This window comes from Psammomys obesus, unplaced genomic scaffold (genome assembly GCF_907164565.1).
Source record: "Psammomys obesus unplaced genomic scaffold, mPsaObe1.curated_primary_1811, whole genome shotgun sequence".
In the NCBI taxonomy this organism is placed as follows: Eukaryota; Metazoa; Chordata; class Mammalia; order Rodentia; family Muridae; genus Psammomys; species Psammomys obesus.
Window position 1 is genome coordinate 34,653,369 of NW_026592118.1, and position 17,095 is coordinate 34,670,463.

Here is a 17,095-nt window from a genome sequence, read left to right on the forward strand (position 1 = left end):
TGGGCCAGTTAAGGCTACAAAGTGAAAGCAATTGTACTAGAGCAATTAGGAGATAGAAGAGGAGAGTAAGAAGGGACACATAAAGTTGGGTGGGCATGGGGGAGGGAAAAATAGAATTAAAATATGTATTGTACAAAATAACTATTTTTAACCGTAAATCTGTTTCAAATTATTCAGTTAGTGCTACTGGGGCAAGTGTGGGGCTAATGCCTATAATCCTAGTACTGTGGAGGTGGGAGTGGAGGATTGCTGTGAGTGTGAGGCCAGCAAGAACTGAAGAGTGTACTAGACCATACCAGCCTTGGCTACAGGTCAGATTCTGTATGAGAGGAAGGGAGGGGACAGAAAGATCTAGGAAACATTTAAGGTGTTCTTCCCACTTTCTACAGGGAAATGTCATTAGTTTCTTAAAATACCTACTATTTTTAGCTTATAGACATTGTTTTGTGATTATAGTAGACAATGTTTCTTCCTTTGAAAACTTATATGGCTTACATGTATGTAAAATTTCCAGTTCTTGAGAAAAACACATCATTATGAAGAGAACATTAAAATGCTGTTTTTAATCTATATATGCTTATATACATACACCTGTATTTAGGGCTGGGTATAAAGGCCTGTGCTTTTGAACTAAATCTTTTTCTTCTAGTTTACTTAAGAAATACTTGCTAAACATTTGCTGCACATCAGGTTCTGTATTAGAAAGTAGAGAAATAGAGATTAATAAAATGTACTTTTTCTTTAAGGAAGTTGCAATCTTAGAGAGTAATAGGAATGTAAAGGGCATGTATAATGCTCTTATAAATATTTGGTATTTTAAACAATGTTTAGAATACTAAAAGGAAAAAAAATAGTTTATCAGGTTGTGGAACTTGTACATTATATATCATTCCAAATGTAGAATAGTCTTGACCTGTGACTTCTATGTCAAAATCTAAATTTTGAAGTGTTTTTTATTTTTAACATTAATTTTTGTCTTATAGTTTATGTTTTCATGCTAAACTATGTATGGGTCCTTTTATTTTCAGTAGAGGGAAAAATGAAAGCTATGTAGTTCTTGCTGGTTTTCATCAACTATGGGAATAGGAAAATACTGTAATTTTCTAGCCGTGTAGGATTAACCTGGAATACCTGCATACTCTGTAGTTTATCTAGGAAATTTCTTTGGTAAAATAGCTTCTGCCATTCTTAGGACTGTAGGTGAGATGATGCAGGGAGGGAGAGAACCAGCGCAGTGAAGGTACTGTTCTGAAAGGTGTGCTGGTGAGCTGGTTATTTTTAGTATTCATCTGTTATGTTTTTCTTCTTTTTCTGGCTTTGCTGAAGTTATCTCTGTCTGTTTACACCATCTCTTCCTCATGAACCATGTATAATTTTCAACAAAAGACTTTTAGATCTTTTTTTCTTTGACTTATCAGTTGCAGTGTCAGAAAAAAAATCCCTCTTTTGAGAAAGGGACAGTTGTTTGAGAGACTTATTTCAGGTGGAGATTTTCATTTTGAGTTTGTTTGGGCTGGGTTTTCGTATTTGTTTAGGGTTTTTCTAGTAACCTAAAGATTGAAGGCAGCTTGGTCACATGTGTTGAGTTACCAGGCTAGCTTTAACCTAATCCAGAAATAATTTCTAAGCCTTAATGAAGAACTCAGACTCAGAATAAAAGTTCTCATCTTGACATCTCTTAACATTATCGAAACTGGATCTCAAGAGTTGGCCCAAGTCCTTCTACATCATGTCCAAATTGCAAGGGAAAAAAATATACAGTACAGATGGCAGCATCAAAATATTAGCTCTTTGAGCAGCTCTGCCAGTGTTCCTTGATGGTAGCCAAGCTAGTGCTAGGCAAGCCATAAAACCTAGACTTCAGTCTGCTGCTTGTCATGGGTCTTTGGCACACGTTACTAAGGTAGTTGTTAGAAAGTTCTGTGATTTTTCAAGATATGGTAGAAACATTGATTGTTCTAATTATGAAGTAAATGGAACCATTTTGTTCAAGCCAACTACTAAAAGTTATATTCCAAGAGCCCATAAGTTGATTACTTGTGGTTTAAGCTATATTTTCTTGTAGAAAATATGCTATGTGGATAGTTTCCTAAGCTAGGGCATATAAGCCCATTAACTCACACTGTAGTTTGACTCATAAATATTAATATTGCTAAACTTTGGGTTTTAAGCATAAGCACTCCTTGGTCCCCAGAGAGCAAATGAAAAGTATTAGCTTGTCATTACAGGGTCTAGAGTTGATACTAGGCAGGCTGTTAAAATAGCCTATTTGAACATTTTTTATTTCTATTTTCTATTTCTTATTTAACCATATTAGCCATTTATTAATCAAATGTTGAGTATGTGTTTTGCTACCTTACCTTGAAAACCACTGTTCTTGAACATGAATCTGTTTATCAAAAGATTTTTTATGGTTTTTTAATTTTTTTAATTAAATTTTTATTTTTTATATTAATTACAGTTTATTTACTTTGTATCCCAGCTGTAGCCCCTCCCTCATTCCCTCCCAATCCACCCTCCCTTCCTCATCTCCTCTCATGCCCTTCTCTAAGTCCACTGATAGGGGATGTCCTCCTCCACTTCCATCTGACCCTAACTTATCAGTTCTCATCAGGACTAGCTGCAATGTCCTCCTCTTTGGCCTAGCAAGGCTACTTCTCTCTTGGGGGGGCGGGGAGGATGGAGGGCAAAGAGCTAGCCACTGAGTTCATGTCAGAGACAGTTTGGGGGAACTTCTTAATGGTAAAACTATAAATTAAAACAGTTTCTACAAAGGACTTTATATTGCATGTTAATATTGCCCTGTTGTGTTAGAAGAACTTAATAGTAAAACTACAGATTGAAAATATATTCCAAAAAAGGGATTTATATTACATGTTAAGACTTCCTTATTGTAGAATTTTGCCATTAATATCATTGCCCATTTATCTTTTTTAGGACAGCATGTTTACACACATTACCAGTGTCTGCAAACACGTAATAAGAATCCAGAAACTGCCATATTTTTATCTTTCTGTAATTTGTACAATGATACCAATAGCAGATAATGTGACAGGTCTATATAAATGTTGTACTCATTAATTCAAAACTACTTAGTAAGTATAACTTAGTAAGTTTTTTCCCATATCTGTTGTCCTCCTCTCTTGGCTTCTATTAACTCTATCTCCTAACAGAAGACCCAACAAGGGTTTCCTGAGCTGTAATCCTTTACATAGAAACAAAATGTTAGGAAGGAACTTGATCGTTTAGTCACCTCCTTGTATGTGTAATGAAAGCACAAGAATTTGAGTAGATCAAAGCTTAGTGAAGCAGAAAGCTTAAATAAACAATGAAGTCTGACTCTGGGCTAACCAGGTAAAACCCTGCCTTATTAATCATGGGCCCATGGACGACCTCTAGGCATGTCTTTTTTTGCTCATAAAATTGTTACGATGATTAAATGTGGTCAGGTGGTTTTACTTTTATTATTTACTGTATGTCATATCCTTATGGGTGTGTGGTATTGTTTAGGCTTAGAGAAACTGGTGACTTTCCTAATTTCTCTATAGTCTAGATGCTAATAACAATTTTCTAGAGGATTTCATACATATCTTACAGCCTTTGTAGAAAGAATACGCCTTGTATAATAGTCATCTTTGAAAGGGCAGCTGTGTAGAACAGCAAAATATTGTGTGGTGGGTGAATAATTGAGAGGAGAAACTTAGAATGGAGAGATAGAAAACCTAGATTTTACAAGTATGGACATTGCTAAGAAAAATTAAAGGGCCAGGAAGAATGGTCAGAGAAGAACACGACCAGCTTAATTTTTAAGAAGCGTAACTGAGATGGAACTACTGTGGTGGAAAGATTCCAGAAGAACAAGACAGTATGCCATTTAATTGTCTAACCCCATGATTTTCTTTGTTTCTTTTTTTTTTTTTTTTCAGGGTGTCAATTTAATCATCTAACTAGCTAACTCTTCAACATTTCTTTTATGTTTTCCAGTTTTTGTTTTGTTCTACTAAAAGTGGAAACATTTAGTAACTATGTTAATAGGGTCTCCAGACTCCATTTTCGCTTTTCCTGTGTTCACAGATAGTACTATAACTGCATGTGAATCCTTGACAAGACAAATGACCAACTGCCCATGCATAGACAAACTGCTCCCAATATTTTTCCAAAAACTTCATTTCTGATTTTTTTTATTCTTTATTAATTATACTTTATTCACTTTGTGTCCCCCCCTGTGGTTTCCTACCTCCTCCCGTCCCAATCCCTCCCTTCCTCCACCCTCTGCATGCATGCCTCTCCCCAAGTCCACAGATAGGGGAGGACTTCTTTTCCTTCCTCATGATCCTAGTCTGTTAGGTCTCATCAGGAGTGGCTGCATTGTCTTCCTCTGTGGCTTGATAAGGCTGCTACCCCCTCAGGGGGAGGTGATCAAAGAGCAGGCCAATCAGTTCATGTCAGAGACAGTCCCTGTTCCTATTACAATGGAACCCACTTGGATACTGAGCTGCCATGGGCTACACCTGTGCAGGGGTCTTAGGTTATCTCCATGCATAGTCTTTGGTTGGAGTATCAGTCTCAGGAAAGACTCCTGTGCTCACATTTTTTGATTCTGTTGCTCTCCTTGTGGAGTTCCTGTCCTCTCCAGATCTTACTGTTTCCCACTTCTTTCTTAAGATTCCCTGCACTCTGCCCAAAGGTTGCCCATAAGTCTCAGCATCTGCGTTGATAGTCTGCAGGGCAGAGCCTTTCAGAGATCCTCTGTGTCAGGCTCCTGATTTGTTCTCTCTTTTCTCCTTCTGATGTCCATCCTCTTTGGCTTTCTGGATAGGAATTGAGGTTTTTAGCAAGAGTCCTCCCTCTTGATTAGTTTCTTTAGGTGTACAGATTTTAGTAGGTTTATCCTATATTATATGTCTATGTGAGTGAGTATATATCGTGTGTGTCTTTCTGCTTCTGGGATAGCTCACTCAGGATGATCTTTTCCAGGTCCCACCATTTACCTGCAAATTTCATGATTTCCTTGTTTTTTATTGCTGAGTAATATTCCATTGTGTAGATATACCACAATTTGTGCATCCATTCCTCCACTGAGGGGCATCTAGGCTGTTTCCAGCTTCTGGCTATTACAAATAAGGCTGCTACAAACATGGTTGAACAAATGTCCTTATTTTATTGTATACTTGAGACTCTTTTGGGTCTATGCCTAGGAGTGGTATAGCTGGGTCTTGAGGAAGCACTATTCCTAGTTGTCTGAGAAAGCGCCAGATTGCTTTCCAGAGTGGTTGTACAAGTTTACATTCCCACCAGCAGTGGAGGAGGGTTCCCCTTTCTCCACAACCTCTCCAGCATGTGTTGTCCCATGAGTTTTTTATCTTAGCCATTCTGATGGGTGTAAGGTGAAATCTTAGGGTCGTTTTGATTTGCATTTCCCTGATGGCTAATGAGGTTGACCATTTCTTTAAGTATTTCTCTGCCATTCAGTATTCCTCTATTGAGAATTCTCTGTTTAGCTCTGTACTCCATTTTTTAATTAGATTACTTGATTTTTTGCTGTTTAACTTCTTTAGTTCTTTATATATACTGGATATTAGTTCTCTGTTAGATATAGGGTTGGTGAATATCCTTTCCCAATCTGTAGGCTGTCATTTTGTTCTGACGACAGTGTCCTTTGCTTTACAGAAGCTTTTCAGTTTCATGAGGTCCCATTTATTAATTGTTGCTCTTAGAGCCTGTGCTGTTGGTGTTCTGTTCAGGAAGTTGTCTCCTGTGCCAATTAGTTCCAGGCTCTTTCCCACTTTTTCTTCTAAGCAGTTTAGTGTGTCTGGTTTTATGTTGATGTCTTTGATCCACTTGGACTTTAGTTTTGTGCAGGGTGATAAGTATGGATCTATTTGCATTTTTCTACATGTAGACATCCAGTTGGACCAGCATCATTTGTTGAAGATGCTGTCTTTTTTTCATTGAATGTTTTATGGCTTCTTTGTCAAAAATCAGGTGTCCATAAGTTTGTGGATTTATGTCAGGGTCTTCTATTCAATTCCATTGATCCACCATTCTGTTTCTATGCCAGTACCATGCAGTTTTTAGTATTGTTGCTCTATAGTACAGCTTGAGATCAGGGATGGAGATACCTCCAGAAAATCTTTTATTGTAGAGGATTGTTTTAGCAATTCTGGGTTTCTTGTTCCATATGAAGGTGAGGATTTTTCTTTCAAGGTCTTTAAAGAATTGTGTTTGTAAGTTGATGGGAATTGCATTGAATCTGTAGATTGCTTTTGGTAAGATGGCCATTTTTACTACATCCTGCCAAGCCATGAGCATGGGAGATCTTTCCATCTTCTGATATCTTCTTCTATTTCTTTCTTCAGAGACTGGAAATTTTTTTCATACGAGTCTTTGACTTGGTTGGTTAGGTTCACACCATGGTACTTTATGTCCTTTGTGGCTATTGTGAAGGGTGTTGTTTCCCTAATTTCTTTCTCGGCCCTTTTGTCTTTTGTATACAGGAGGGCTACTGATTTCCTTGAATTAATTTTGTATCCAGCCACTTTGCTGAATGTGTTTATCAGCTGTAGGAGTTCCTTGGTAGAATTTTGGGGGTCACTCCGGTATACTATCATATCATCTGCAAACAGTGATACTTTGACTTCTTCCTTTCCAATTTGTATCCCCTTGATCTCCTTCAATTCACCCCATGATTTTCAAACTCAAGTCACACACCCTTCTCAGCTATTTTGAGTCTATACCCTTAATATGTTGTTGTTCATTCCACAAATTACATAAGTGTTAACAAAGGTTACTTGTTGTAGTGATAGGAAGTAACTGAAAAACTTAGCAACATGTACTTCTGTATGTCTGCAAATAGTTTGGGTATTTTATACAGGGGAAGATGAGGAGATGAGTCAGATAACCAAGTTCAAGGGTGGAAAGTGTAGGAAGTGATTATTAGAAAACTGGCAAGTGATGGAGAAAAAGGGGCTTTCAGGAACCCTAATGTAAAGGTGAAAGTTCCATGTGGGTTTCTGCCTAACTGTGTTTGTGACATTTTTAAAAAGAGAAAACCGAATTTATTCTCTATGGTTTCATCAGCAGCTTGCTTTGTCTTCTGTTTTACATAAAATAAATGTTGAAATGAACACTTAAATTGTCTCTCACTTAAATTGTCACTTAAATCTGTCACTCTCACACACACAAATACACACAGAGGCCAGTTTGAAATAGGAATATTTCAGTTTTGGAAACTGATATTCCTGGAATTTTTTATCATTTTAAAACTTTGAGGATATGTAGTTTTTAAAAAAGGTTCTATTGTAAAAATTTTCCAAGAACTTTAATAATTTTCAAGGTTCAAAATACTTTGTTTAATTTTTGGTTCATGTTTAGTTTATGATTTATGTAAATAAAAGTATGATTTTAGTCCATAAGTTGATTTGAAGGCTATTCAGTCATAGGATTTGTGTTCATATTCATCTGCTATTTCAGAGTAGCACTGTCAGGAACTGGATCTTGTTTGTTAGGATTGTGGTATAGTAAAAGCACTGTACTTACTATGAGTACACAAAACAAACGCCATTTGTAGTTCAGCCTATAAATGGGCCCTCTTTCAGTTATTACCCAAACAACAAGTGATCACCATTTAAAGTAATGGCCTGCGTATGACAGTTAACCAGTGCTTCAAACATTTGGAAGGGATGTTAGATCTCTTACTCAAATAATAATCAGACCTGAAGTGAAGTTCAAAAATATAAGTAGTAAAACACAATGAAGTCATATTTTTCTCCTTTTGTGAAATACTCATGTAAAAAATTCCTAACTAAAGTTTATGTCTAATTGAAATTTGATGGTTTTCTCAGAGGGGCTATTTTTAATTCTCCTTACTTGAAATTTCCCAGTCTAGTTTTTTTTAGTTAGGAGAATGTGCAGGCACTGTGATATAATTCTACCTTTTCTTAAAGTTAATTGGTAAAAAAAATTAAAAGAACATAATTGTATGGTTTTCCTAATTTCTTTTGGCCATCAACCATGTTCTGCTCGCTAACTTATTGTGTGAGGAAAAGAAGTAATTTTAGCATCAAAGTAGTAATTCTGTTTAGACCCATTTCTAACCTAACTCACTAGGTAACTTTCATACTTTTTATTATATTAATATTGCATTAAATATAGTGCTCAACACGTCACATTCATTTATTTAGTGAACTATCTACTTGAGAAAGAATAAATATTCTTATTTTTTGGTTGGTTACTACTGTGTATAACTGCAAAATAATTTTTTTTTTCAAACTGGTCTGAAGAATCTTAATGGTTTAGGCATTGGTTTTAGTTTCAAGGTGTTAGATTCGATCTCCCAATCTAGTCTTTGTTGTCAGTAACCAACAGAGTTGATGCTAGAGAGCTGCATTCATGGAGATTCTGGTACTGTAAAGATTATCGGTTCTAAAGAGGTGACTCGGTCTATAAAGTGCTTGCTATGCAAACATGAGGCTCTGAGTTTGATCATTAGAAGCCATGTTAAAACAAACAAACAAACAAAAACAAAACCTAGCACAACTGTGTATCTTGTAATCTCAGTACTGGAGAGGTAGAGACAGGGAGGTCCTTGAGCATCACTGTCCAGCCAGCCTCCTCTTACTCAACATATAACCTCAGGTTCCTCTGTGGTTTCTCTGGGCACATTCTCTCCGATGCACCTGTACACTGCCACTCAGGCACACACACACAAGATAACCTTGCTTCCTTGCAAGAAACAGGATTATCTTTATGTAATTGAATAGCATTAGTGTGGGTCAATCTATTTAAAACAACACTTATTTTATTTACTTCTGCTTGAAAGAATGGAATAGTCAATTTTGGAATGGTTTACTTGTTTTAAATTTGCAGATTAGGGATTTGTTAATGTTGGTATTCTTGAGACCTTTCTGTAAGTTTTTTTGAGTACTTTTTAGTCTTTTACATTACATTTCAGCACAGCTGTGTTTCAGTAGTCATGTCTATTTTATGGACCAAAAGCCAGAGATGAGCCAATACTATGGCCATGTAAGCAGGCACAGGTAAGAGTCAGGCAGTCTGATTTCAAACTAGAATTCCTGTTTCTCTTAACACTCATTCCCCACATTTGCCTGCATTTCAGATGCACCTGGAAGCTTTTCCAAAAGGGGAAAATAAAAAAGCCAGGCTCCTTTGAGAAATGTGAACTTTGGAATTGAAAATGCTTATAATGAATCTGTACACTAGGGTTACAAATCACTACTACTTGGGCTAGGAATATAGCTCAGTGGTAGACCACTTATCTAGCATGTTATGGCCCTACGTTCAAGTCCCAGTATCTTGCAAAACAAAACAAAAACATAATTTCTTATTGTTTGCTTGAAAATTAAGTTTATTTGATAATCTAATGGGAATAAAATGTATGTAAAGACTTAGGGCTACAGTAGAACTACTACAGACGTCTACGTACTACTACTACGTAAGTGCCCCAACAGCCATATGTGAGGCTCTTTTATGGGGCTTGCGGGTCATAGAATGTAGTATATGATATAGTAAAAGTCATTTCTGAAAGGTAATGGTTTAATGAATACTTTTCTGTAAAGAATTCCAAATTTTAATAATTTAAAATTTTCTAAGCTTTAACTGTTTTGAAAATATTTGGGAGGTTACTTGTATTTGATGTTAGTATAGTTCATGCATAAGTATGATTTATAATAATAAAATAAGCAATTAAATTGTATGCTAACTTGATATATTTAAATTTTACCAAGTATTTGTTTATAATTCTTTTATAATGTCTTTTCAGATCATAAACTATTAGATGTAAATACTCATATGTAGCCAGATGATTTTTATTGAAAAAGCAAAGTGATGTATAACAATGAGCATATTTTTGTTTGTTTTTAGCATTAATACCCACACGAAAAAAGAAAGAACAAAAATGTTTAGGTGAATATGTTTTAAAACAAAAACATACTACCTCTGAAACTAGAAGAAAACAATTTCAGGACAAAAAAATAATTTATTTTACAGTACTGGCAGAAAAAAATTTTCATTTTTCAGGTTATCTAGACCATGACCAGTTTCAATTTGGGGGGAAGTCCTTTGAAATTATAATAAAATTGTGAAGAGAAATTGTGTAGTAGGTTTGATTATGTAATTGAGGCCAGTGGGACATTTCTCGCATGATAATAGAGTGGGTGTGTAGTCACACCCATTTAATGGCATGAAAGACTTGTTAAAGGTATCAAAGTCATGGCTTTAATTTGATTCCACTTAATGGTGGGCTATCCTATGCCTACCAGTAATCTCCATGATGCATCCCCTATTCACCCACCTGTACTCTTGAATGCATGCATTTCTTTCATGGAGCACCTGTTATTTGGATAGTAAAGTGTGGTGTGGTTGTGAAAGGAACTCACGGCCTCATAAACACCAGCTTAGTACTTGACCAGTCCTAATAGTTTAATTTTAGTCAGAGACAGCATGAATCTCAGGCTCCTGAGTGTATCGCATCAGCCGAGACAAAAGATCCTCTTCCCTTCTTCTGTGTGATTAAATAAGAAATAGGTAAAATTTGAGTCTAAGAAAATCATTAAATTTGAAGTCTATAAAAAAAAACTAAACCTCATTCTATGATTTACGACCTTCCAAGAGTTTATTCTATACATAGTCTGTAAAGACATGTCTAATAGTGACAAACTGTGAGCTTTTGTAGTTTAGTAGTGTGTGCTCTTACTATTTCAAAGTTATTTCCCAACTAGAGAAACGTCCACTTTCAAACAAAAGCATAGGTCTGCATTCCCAAGACTAACATGTGAAATATTCATAAAATAAAGTATTAATGTTCCTACTTTCTAAGTATGCATTGTGTACCTCATTGTTGATAAAAATATGTTCATCTTACTCAGTTTTTGAATGCTAGACTGTTTTTTTTATCCTAAACTAATTCAAGTCACCAAAGTTTTACTGTAATTTGTTATTAACACCATTTTTCAAAATTCATGAAAATGACACATCTCAATCGATTATGCACTTACTCTTTTAGCAGTAAGCATTGGTTTGCAAAAATCAGAACTTAGGTAAATAGGACTATTATGCAGATCTGTTACTGAATTTACAATTTGCCATCTTACAAAGATAATCATCTTAGTGGTGTTGGATTTCCAGCCATTTTTGCCAGAAAGGAAAAGAAGTTGCACATAGCTTTTGTAGCTTTTTATGAATAGACCATTTTGTTTTGGGTCAAAAAATATGAAGAAAACATGTTAGGTAGCTATGTTTTTTGATTTTTCATGTTGTTAGTGGCTAAAATGCAAGCTGTGTTGAAACAGACCTTTTGTAGACTTTAATGACAAAATTCTGGGCAAATTACCTTTTTAAACATTATTATGGGAAGATGGAAGACATGTTGTAAACTTGTTTTGCCATGAATGGTTATTATTCTTGGTGTTTTAAAAGTATCATTTCTATTAGGAACTTTTGTAATAAAAGTTATTAATATACAAATAAAATAAAATTGCTTGGACAGGGAGAAATCATACAGAGAACACCCTCCATTATTATAATTTTGTAATTCTTCTGTATGATTAATGCATATTACTGCATTCATTTACATTTTTTTTCAAGCTACAACTGTGATTTTCCCAAACAAAGTTTTCTGGACTAACATTTCGTCCTTTTTTTTTTTTTTTTTTTTTTTTTTTACAAACATTTCATCCTTTTATATTCTGTGGTGTGGCAGATTACTGTTGCATTTAAGTTTTTATTTAAAAAATAAAAAAAGTACTACACAAGGCTGTTAGAAATACCCATGCAGTGACAAGAGGCTGGCTTTGTAGTGAATGAAAGGGGCTGCTTGGAAATCAAGTTTAATTTAAAAGCACTGTCAACTCCTAGTTAATTTAACTGCTTTAAATTTACAGACAGTGGGAGTAGCTCACCGTTACCCAAGTATGCTTCATCTCCCAAACCTAACAACAGCTACATGTTCAAACGGGAGCCCCCAGAGGGATGTGAGCGAGTGAAAGTCTTTGAGGAAATGGCGTAAGTAATGTCTTCTCAGCTGGGATCTGAAGGTTTTTGGTGAGGTGTTGATTACAGATGAATCAACTATTCTATCCAGCTACTCGTTTCAAAAGCAAATTAGGAAAATAAATTTGAATAGACAAAAGATCCTAGAATGAGGATTGGAGGATGCTAGAAATGTATAAGCCAGTACAGAAAACTTAGGAATTTACTGTGGCTGCTGAAATGTCTCCTATTCCTCTTCTCTTTGCCCCTCCTTCCCCTCCTTTTTTCTTTCTCCCTTCCAACTCTCTTTCCTCCTTCTTTACTCTTTTCTTTCCTTCTTTCTTTCTCTTTGCATTCTCACTTACTCTTTTTTTTCTTCTCCTTTCATTTTCTTTTTCTGAAAAATTCCATTTTTAATCTTGCTGACAGAAATACATTTAGGAGCAAGGTCAATGACCATGCACAAGTAACATACAGACAGTTTGATTGTGCAAGTCAAAGGAAAGTGGTCTCCTTCTCGGTAGGCATATTTAGGTTGTTTATTCATGAAATCATGTTTTCTGTCCTTTTTATCTTAAAATTTCAATATGAACCAGGTTAGAACTTAAATTAGAAAGAGCTCCATGTTGTAAATCTTGGGCATCTAGAATCACTCAGAAGGTGATTATGTGATTCTTTGTGTTTTGTCCCTGTGAATACCAAATGTAGAGTGGTCCTCTTGCAGGCTAGACGGGAACAGAAACTGTGCAGAAGTTAGTTGTTGCTTTAGGTTGGAGAATGGGCCTAGGGGGAATAAAGAATAGTCTTTTGGCTGACTGAGAGACCACAGAAAACATTTTTCTCCATCTGTATTGATAGAAATTATCTAAAGATGCAGAAAAAGTTGAAAATGCTTAAAATTAAATGATAAATAGCATCTATCTTTATATTTAATAACGAAGTTCATTCTGAATGTGTAAAATACTCAAGTAAAGTATCAAATTCTTTTATATTCCTCAATGATTGAAAGCAAACTAAAGATCTCTAAAAATTTGCCAGGCCCTTTTGAAAATTGATTTTTTTTTCTTTAAATATCATTTCAACTCCCTATACATGCAGAGTCTCTGATCTGACCTGTGCTATGGAAGATGTTCCCCTCTGTGTGCACGTAACCCATTCCCGCCATTCACAGTCAGGCTGTTTTAGAGAATTGCAGTTTATTCACAAAGTGCTCAGCTTCACAGTCATTTGAAACTAATTTTGATTTATGGTTTTAGGTCTCGTCAGCCTATCTCAGCCCCTCTCTTTTCATGCCCTGACAAAAACAAGGTTAATTTCATTCCAACCGGATCAGCTTTCTGTCCCGTGAAACTTCTAGGCCCTCTCTTGCCTGCCTCTGACCTGATGCTCAAGAACTCTCCAAACTCTGGCCAGAGCTCAGCTCTGGCCACACTAACCGTAGAGCAGCTCTCTTCCCGGGTTTCCTTCACGTCTCTTTCTGATGACACCAGCACAGCAGACTCCCTGGAGACCTCTGTCCAGCAGCCATCTCAGCAGCAGCAGCTCCTACAGGATCTGCAGGCGGAGGAGCACATCTCCACTCAGAACTATGTGATGATCTAAAGCAGAGGGGGAGCTGGCCTCCACCCACGTTCCATGGATTGGGAATGAGATCTCAGACATCTTCTGCATGGAGTGACAAACTTTCTGAACACCATCAACAACAGCAAAATACTTAGCATCATAAAATAGCTATTAACACTGATCTTGGCAGGGACTGACTCCTATTCAGCAGTTTTTGTGGAAAGCAGTAATGCTTGCAAAATGTGTGTGTCATTCAGCATTTAAGTGGAGACTATGCATTTCATAGTACGTCTGACAGATTAGTACTGTGTCCTGTGTTTTGTTCCAAAATTTTCAGTATGAATAAGCTCTATTTCAAAAAGTTGCCTGTCTAAGTAGAAAATGTCTTGCTGTGTTTTGTCCTATGGAAAATACTGTACTTCCGGATTATGTTTACAATTGATCCAGGTGTTTGTTCCTAACTTCTATAATACATACAATGCAAAAACAAAATGGCCACAACAGTTGCACAGTGCCCACCCTATGGCCTAGCTTCAGGTACTTCAGTTGAAGTCTAAACTCAGGTAACTTGGAATGTATGTCATATTGGGATAGTAAATATTTCACAGCTACAAAGCTAAAGAGAGAACATCACTCTTTTGCCTTTTCTTATTTTATGCATTTCCCTTTCTTCATTCCATTCCACATTAGGATAAGAAGTGCATTCATTCCTAGGAGATGGTAATCCTGGACATGGGGAACATGAGAACCAGCAAATCTGTGGTGTGTGACATCACTTTTGTCATTTGGTTACCAGTAGAACAACTGTTGCATTCACTGTTTCAACATGTATAAATGTGGCTTTTTTTTTTTAAGTTAGGTGTTGCTCAGTTAATGACTGTTACAATGTTGCAAATAAAGCTTCAGTAGTAAATTGTACATAAACATTCCACATTGTGTGTGATGAAATTTAAATGCAAGAATGGCTGGGTTTGATTTCAAAGCAAGTGAAGTTTTGCAGGAATAAATAATTAAGGATTTTGTTTATATTGGCCAGCAGGGTCATAATTGCTACTATTTTTATCTAAAGACATATTTATGTTTAGCTTCACTTTAGAAAATTCTAATTTGATGGTTAAATAGTGAGACATTTTGGTTACTGTTTTCCTCAAGTATTTGCTAAATGAGTTGCATTCATGTAGAGAATGTGTATGTCTCAGAACCAATGCAGCATAAGCAAGCAGATTTCTTGTTGACTTACAAGAGCAATAGCTTAAAGCTGTCTCATTTAAGCCTCAGATAACACTATCATGAATAATTTTGTTAAGACTTGGAATGTGTGGAGTGGAACAGAGCCCCAAGTAAATAGCCTTGAACTTGCAGACTTGACACAAGTTCTCCACAAAGTGTGAAGAAAGTCCTAGAGATTCCTGACTTGTCAGTTGGAGAGCCTGACTTTCAGACATTGTTTTCTGCAGCACAGCGCTTATGCAAAAGTAAAGGGAAGCTTTTGTATTTGTATTCCATTGCTTTCAGTTCAATTGGAGCCGAGAGTTCTCTCATCTCCACCGAAAATGTGTGGCACATTTGTTTTTAGAATTAGGGGAGCAAGTTGCCTACAGTTAGTGTTCTGGTTTCCTTAGATCATTCCTGAGTTTTTCTTTGTTTTGACTCTCCTAAGGAGTTTGGAGAAGGATGAGCTGATAAGGCGACACCATTTTAATTTTTAAAAAATGCTGTGCGTGTGTGTGCATACATGTGCGCATGCATATGTGTGTGTATGTGTGTGTGTATTTTGTGTGTTATTTTGTCACCTCAGTTCTCTCCTTTCCACCAAAGTTTGCAGTAATATTCTCTCCTGAAGGTGCATTCTGGCTCCTTTAGTCAGTGTTATTGGAGACTGTCATGGAGAAAAGGACTCAGTTTACTTTTGCCATTTACACAGGGGAACCTTTTAAAACAATCTTTTCAGCAGCAGACACCTTTAACCCTAATAATCTCAGGCCTTGATGAAAATACTATATTTTGTAGATTATGGTTAAAGGGAGAACAATACTAGTTCCGTAAGATAAATATGAGCTCCATTTAACTTCTGATACCTGGTTTAGCATTACATGATGTGTTGATCGTATGCTCTGCTTTTGTCTTAAGTAAGATGCGATAGTATCATTATCAATTTCACAAAGATGGACTGAATATGCTTTTTTGGTGATGAAATCTATGTATGATATTTATAGTGATGTGCTTTATTTTCTCATGAGAAACTAAATATTGTGTTGTACATTTGTTTTTAGCATATATTAAAGTTTTGAACCAAATGTGTTAAAGATTATGCTTTGCCGTGTAAATTTCCCAGAAGTTGTTGAGCTCAAATGTATCCTACATCCAGCTGTAGAAACTTGTCAGAAACTGTTTAAATTTTGTACATAGGTGTACTGTTTAATTTTAGCCACTGCGCTGAACAGTATTCAAGTTATATAATATGGCTTTACACGAGAAATGTGTGGCTTCTGTTTTGTATTTTTTTCAGTATAGAAGTTCCTGTGTCTTATTTAAATAAAGTTATTAGTAAAACTGGAATCGTTTACATATGTTTTTAAAAAGACTGGTTGTTGGCATGTTACCCAGCGGAGGTGAATTCCGCCCTAGGTAACGGCACTGTTGGTACTCATTGAGTTCCTGATCTAGAGCTTTGGGCGTCTAAATGGATCAGATTTCTCCAGCCTAGTTTCCTCTTGACAGTTAATTTGCTCACTTTCCCATACAAGGCAACAAGTTGCATGTCTAGAGTCCAAAGTTTTGTGCTGCTTCCAGCTGTGAGCATCTCAAATAGTAAAAACATTGTTCTGTTTCATTCCTGTGCCTAGGAACTTATAGGGAATGAGTTTAAATTCAGTGGAATTACCTCAGAGAAGTTGCATATTTCCTACAAAACTATAGTCGTAGTTTCTTTTAATCTTTCTAGATTCAGAATGAGGAGGAGCAAAGCTTTACAAAACAAAGAAGGATTATATATATATATATATATATATATATATATATATATATATATATATATATATATATTGCTAGTATAGAATTACACCAATAACGCAATTTGGGAAGCCACTGTGAAGATGAATTTGCCTCAGAGTATTGTTCATTTCTAAACAAAAGAATTAGATAAAATTTGACATTTAAATTAAACTCAATTGCTTTATTGATATTTTTGGTTGAGAAAAACAAAATATAAAAGTTTTTGAGTTTGTGATTTATCTGTTAGCAATGTACTAAGGATATATAGTCCATACAGGAAATTATTCTGAGAGTTTTAAATTTTTAATTGCAACTGAATGTGGAGGAAAGTGACATTTTCATCTTCATGGTTGATTTAATCATATAATAAGCTTAATACAAGTGCCATGAGAAATAAACCAAACTTTAGAATCAAGGAGAGAGAAACTGAGCCTAGAAATGTGGGTATTCCAACCGTATCTGCCTAAAACAGCTGTATTTATGCATATTGTTAAGCGGTCAGCCTTCCGGCCGGTGTCTCTCATCCCACGCTGAAAGGTGCCACCAGGTT

The 17,095-nt window shown here is 35.9% G+C and overlaps 1 protein-coding gene across 1 annotated transcript in view; it reads left to right on the forward strand.

Moving 5' to 3' along the window:
* Glcci1 (glucocorticoid induced 1) overlaps positions 1–16,104 on the forward strand; it is a 41,144-nt gene extending 25,040 nt beyond the window's left edge. The window contains exons 6-7 of the mRNA XM_055612920.1: positions 11,901–12,021; positions 13,245–16,104. Coding sequence (XP_055468895.1) covers positions 11,901–12,021; positions 13,245–13,590 — 467 coding nt within the window. The 3' untranslated portion in view covers positions 13,591–16,104. The remainder of the gene's footprint in view (positions 1–11,900; positions 12,022–13,244) is intronic.
* The last annotated feature ends 991 nt before the right edge of the window (positions 16,105–17,095 follow it).